The 5,960-nt window shown below is 34.9% G+C and overlaps 1 protein-coding gene across 1 annotated transcript; it reads right to left on the bottom strand.

Moving 5' to 3' along the window:
• Positions 1–1,419: 1,419 nt before the first annotated feature.
• On the bottom strand, positions 1,420–5,116 carry LOC120339884 (uncharacterized). The gene is made up of 6 exons (XM_039408116.2): positions 4,645–5,116; positions 4,195–4,259; positions 3,777–3,792; positions 3,050–3,217; positions 2,360–2,557; positions 1,420–1,706 (listed from the first exon to the last, which is right to left on the bottom strand). The coding sequence occupies exons 1-6, from the start codon at positions 4,706–4,708 to the stop codon at positions 1,591–1,593; spliced, it is 627 nt and encodes a 208-aa protein (XP_039264050.2). The 5' UTR covers positions 4,709–5,116; the 3' UTR covers positions 1,420–1,590.
• Positions 5,117–5,960: the final 844 nt, after the last annotated feature.

Genomic DNA, 5,960 nt, shown 5'->3' with positions numbered 1-5,960 from the left:
TGTATATATATTAACATTAGAGTCCAATTCTTTAGGATTGTATCCTTCTCGATATACAATGGCCGAAGATTTTCTGTTTTGAAAACCAGCCTTGTTTTTGAGTGGTATTTTTCACGTAGGCTATAGCATAGCATTATAACTGCTTTTGAGTCAGCCCTTTGAAATTTGAAATAATAAAGAATACAAATAAATAGCCTACCTGAGGTTATGACTCCAAAACATACTAGCAATGTGAACGTATACGAAAACATGTGATGATTCATAATATTTATCAATGTATCCCAATGTAATACCAATCTCAAGTGAAAATACAATAAATAATCGTCAATTTATAACCTTTTAGGTGATATAAGAGGGTTGATGCACACTAACACAAATATTTTGCTGTAACGTTTCGTCGGACCAAAGTAGACATACACATAGCGTAAGGGTGCAGCAAGACTGCACAGCACTTTGAATAGGAAATTTTATTCTTGCTAACATCCTTGTACCATATGCATACGGATCCGTCAAGACACAAAGGCTTAGAAGAAGGATAAGTAGTTAGTCCCGCAGAAACCAAACCAATAGCGCAATTATATCTTTTTTTATTCGATAATAGGTAACATAACTTCTGTCTAATTGCGTACGTTGTAATCAGGAAGTTAAACAATGCGTATATATGAACTAATTTCACCTACCTACTGCAAATCGAACTGGTATGACATTTGTTGACTGTAAATTAGTTCACGAAGTAGGAAACCATCGTTGAACTCTTTTAAATCATTTCCTGACCTCTGACCCCAGAAATTATCTTCTATATCTCTGTATCGTGATTTTGAGAATGTGTTTGTAATTTGGCGTGGAAAAACTAAATTGTCTCATTAAAATCGCCCATTTTATTTTGTACTGAACGAGTCATAAAAAGAAAGCTATGGACGATTTGTACGCTAATTTAGAAGTATTACTAAAAATTCCCAACAAAATTAACAACAAAAATTCGACGATGGTCGCAGCGAGGAGATGGCCACGTACGTACGTATCGCATAGACACAGGTATACGCTTTCATGTCTTTCTAAAAAAGAGGGTGAACGTCCATATTCGAGACGACTTGGCTTTTCCTCCCAGTTTATGTCTGTTTTCTTAAAAAGGCCTAATAAACGTTTTAAGTGGACAATTTGACATCTGGTAGAAGTGTTAGCTCGTAAAATGCAAATAAACGTATTGACCTGTAAGTTTTAAATTTTTAGAATTTTTCTCAGCTATTTTTCGAATATGAAGTGAGAAGGTGTGATTTACTCTGGAATTGGGTTTTAATTGTAAATAAAATTCTCATTTTCGCATGATTTTGCTTACTGTCGAAAAAATTATCACTCGAATTTTCATAAACAAGCATATTGTATTTGGAAATTGTATTTCAAAATATCTTTCAAAATTATGATTAAATTCACATTGTTATTTGATAAAATGAAATTCAATTTCAATCGGAAATTTTATTTTAAAGTGTATCACTAATATAAAATAGTACAGTTACATAAATTTAGATTGCAGTTCCCAAGTTTAAAAATAGCAATTCACATTGTATAATATAAACAAAAAGTTACAGATATTTATTCAGAATTTAGGCAACATAAAACATATCCAACATGCTCAACAAAAGATCCGTCGGTTCGATTTCCCCACGGTGGAGCACCATAACGAACTCCGTGAATCCAGCAAGTCCGACCTAAAAATACAATGAGCTCAATATATCATGCCGAATATATATTCCAGCTGAAAAAAGTTGATAAAATTCGTTACAAAGCCAACAGTTTTACGCGAATCGCGTATTTGAAAAATAAGTAATCTTATAGGCCCACCGATAATGATTTTTCTTTACTATCATTTCAGAATATGATTCATGTTAAATACAAAGCACTAGGAAATAGCATACAATGGCAGCTCGAATGTGAAAAAATAGCTTTTCACGACTACAAGAAGAAAAATACTAACAACAAAAACAACAACATAATAACAAACAACATACAGTACAGCTGTGTCTAATAACTACAATAATGATTGTATTCTATCGGATCTGCACTTGTTTATAATGTTGTTGTTTGTACTTTTCTATTTGTTAGTTTTCTCGTTAGCTACTGGACACAGTGCTTTAAAATTTCTAGTAGTTTAAAGATTATTGTCGTCGCTAGATATTTTCATTTTATCTTAATTTCCTATGAATCATGGAGGATCCGATTTTTGGATCCAAAATTTCGTTGTTGTATTTTTATCCATTGAACACCGTTTGAGTTGCGTAATCTACCGACTCGGCGGTTAGAAATTGAACATTCGTGTCCACATATTTGAGCTTTTTTCTCTTGTTAAAATGATCATCCTTACCACCGGAATCTCCAATCTCTATCCATTCGTTTGTTCTATCTTGAACTGCCACCCACATATCTCCGTTGATAACACCAGAAACTGGTACGTTCTTCGGACAGACCTCTGAAGAATAACATAATCTTCTTTCTTGCTCTGAGCAATGTTGTTTTGAAGTTTTATAGGTCGCTGCTTTTCCGATGTATTGATATTTCATTCCTATAAATTTATTAATAGATAGTCTTTAGAAAAGCAACAGAATGAACAAAATTTGATGAAGAAATTATATTCTGTATAAAACCAACGAAACAAAACTGTGATCGCTACGCTCTTGGTTCAGAGTAACAAATACTGTGTTCGGGGACTAGCCAAGTGACTCCCGTAGTATTTGTACTTAAAATTATGGCCTAACCCTAACCTGGTACAAATACTACGTTCCGGTGCCCGCCATCTTGGTTCACATACTTCGGGAGTAGTGTATTACATGCTGTTGTTTGACAGACGACAACGTTTGTTTTCACTTGCATAAAATAACTCAACAACTACCTAGACTCTAGGTCTACTTCGTGACTACGAGGACAGCAGAAGACAAATCCTTTGTGTGCATGAGCTGCAGCGGATATTCCCCACGATGGCGGACTCCCAAGATCGCGATGATGCAAAAAGCAAGATATATATAATAGCAGTCATAATAAAATTGTATATTAATACTTTTTTTAATAGTGGAGCTTTCAGTTGTGGAGGATGCAACTTCGTGATTACTTTGCTGAGTTGAATGTGTTTCCTCGTCTTGATAAACCTGGGTTGAGATGGTCACAGCGTCATGAGGATTTTCTAGCAAATACCATTCAAGGAGTTGCTCCAATTGTTTTCTTAATTCTGTAATAACAATGCAGGAATATTTTAACACGATAGTATTGAAGTTTTTTGTACAAGATGACGTATGACTCAGCAAATAGGCAACGTATACCACAGCTGGCGACGACAAGCGTTATACATGGCGTTCCAATCCATGTAAAGAAGGGGTGTGCAACCGTTAATGGAGGAGGGCCACATTCAAACATAGGCACGTCTCCTCGGGCCGCACATGTTTCCCTTGTAGGTCGTATTTTGCCCGCGGGCCGAAGGTTTCACATCTCTGAAAAGCATGCTATTTTAATTCAGGTTACGTATAGTGACATACGTATAGTTTCTGAAATTTGGTATCTGTTGTTGGTGAGTTCGATACAAAGGTGAACCAATTCTCACAGTTTTGAATCCCACCACTGCCTACATATGAGTAAATTTCTATCGTGCATTCAACTAATGGCTATTTTCCTATTTGATTGAAGGGTATTCAGATATGTTGTAATGGTTTATACGTAGGGAAGAGCGTATACGTATTTGAAGGAAGGTCAAATATGTTCTCGATGATTTATAAAATTAATCAATTTCTCACCTTCCTCGTTTGATGCCTGTAAAATATAATATGGGTGTTACCGTATGAATCACATTGCTTAGACTTTTGCAAGTTGTGGGGAGGGTAATAGAACAGATGAAATAAAAAGAGAAATTGTTTCACTAATGTTAAAAAAATAAATGAGGGCAGATGATTACAGTACGTCTCAGATTCCCAGTTTAGCATAACTACAACAAGATTAATAGGGAATCTTGAGGATGTTCTTAACATTTCACTATAGCTTTTAGTTTAGTTCAATTTTATACTTTTTAACGCAGCATTGTGGATGTGTTTGCGCGACAAATTGATGGTAGCAAGCAGAAGGGGGGAGTATTCACGAATGAATTTTATAACAAACCAATTGATGCAGAAATTTCATTTTTCACCATCCGACAGTAAAAATTAAAAGCTAACTTACCGTGACTACTCTTTGTTTGGAATTATCTGACCCATCGTTGAAATGAAATTTCACAGTAATGTCAGCTAACAAAAAAAATGATTTGTTATACGGCTAATATAGGTGGTGGCACAATAGAATAAACTTGCAACATGTAATCAAAATATAATGCCAGTTTTATATTTCGTGTTTTGATAATTTGTATAAGTTGTATCTGTGCGATACTTCAAGATAGTATTTGTTGTTGTTCGTAATTTTTTATATATATAAATTTGAATAGTGTTCAACATTAGAGTCCAATTCTTTCGGATTATATCTCTATCGATATATAAGTGCCAACGATTTCTAACTGTTTTCAAAACCGGCCTTGTTTTGAATGGTATTTTTATGCCCATAACATTGCATTATGACTGCTATTGAGCAAGAATTCAGTAAAGTTAGAATAAAAATGAATTCAAACAAATGACCTACCTGAGATTATGACTCCAAAACACACCAGCAATGTTAACGTATCCGAAAACATATAGTAGTACATAATAATTATCAATGTAGCCCAGTATAATACCAAGCTCAAATGAAAATAGAAAAATTAACGTCAGTTTATATCTTTTTTAAGTGATTTAAGATTTATGCTGCGCTCTAACACAAATATATATATATATCTGTAAAATTCCGTCTAACCAAGGTCAGACTCCCTCAGACATACATTATTCAACTCGGTAGCAAGGCTACTCTTGAAACACTTTGAATAGTTATCTTCAATCTTGCTATAGCATTCTCGTAACAAAAGAATAGAAGACAGATGATTAGTTTTAGTCCTGCAGAAACCAAATCAATAGGTCAATTGTAACTTTTTTATTTGATGATACCTTTTGTGTAATTGCAAACGTCACAATCAGGAAGTTAAACTGTGCGTCATATGAACCAATTTCACCGACCTTCTGCAAAAAGAACTGGTTTGAACGTTGACCACTGAAGTAGGCAACCATCGCCTGCGCAAGGATGACACGCACAATCGTGAAGCGTTCCACTGTTTATAAAATAAAAAAATAAAATAAAAACTTTTGTAAATCATTTTCCGACCTCTGACCCCAGAAATTATCCTCTATATTTCCGCATTGTGATTTTGGGAATGTGTTTGTAATTTGGCGTGTGAGGACTAAATTGCCACATTGAAATCGCCATTTTTATTTGGTACTGTTCGAATAGCTGCCATAAAAAGTACCAGAAACCTATGGGCGATTTGATTTTACCATTTACTTAAATTTACCATTATTACCAAAAATTCACAAACACAGTCAACAAAAACAGTGGTCGCAACGAGGAGACGGCCACGGGCGTATTTATGCGCAATTTCGATTTTGTCATGGAATGTCAGGGACACGATACATATACTTCTACATGTCTCCTAAGAAGAGGCAAAACGTTCATCTTCGGGCGACTTTGTCTTTTCTTCCAGTCCAACTCTGTTTTCTTAAAATGGTCTAATAAACGTATTAAGTGGATCATTCGATATCTCGTAGAAATCTGATCTCATAAAATGCAAGTAAACATATTGATATGTAAGTTTTAAATTATTAGTCCGGCAGTATCGTGGCCGAAGCTCGATTTGAGACAGAAAGTTTTTTTTATTGTTTAGATATAATGTCGATGATATAAATAATGATACCCAGGTGGGTGTGGAGTATATAATGTTGAGCAGTTTTTTCTAAGTGGATTTCAAGGCGCTCCGGAAGTATTCGTACCAAGATGACGCTCATCCGGAGCCCTAACCTGGTACACATACA

This window comes from Styela clava, chromosome 9 (genome assembly GCF_964204865.1).
Source record: "Styela clava chromosome 9, kaStyClav1.hap1.2, whole genome shotgun sequence".
NCBI lineage: Eukaryota > Metazoa > Chordata > Ascidiacea > Stolidobranchia > Styelidae > Styela > Styela clava.
This window is presented reverse-complemented; position numbering and strand designations above follow the sequence as displayed.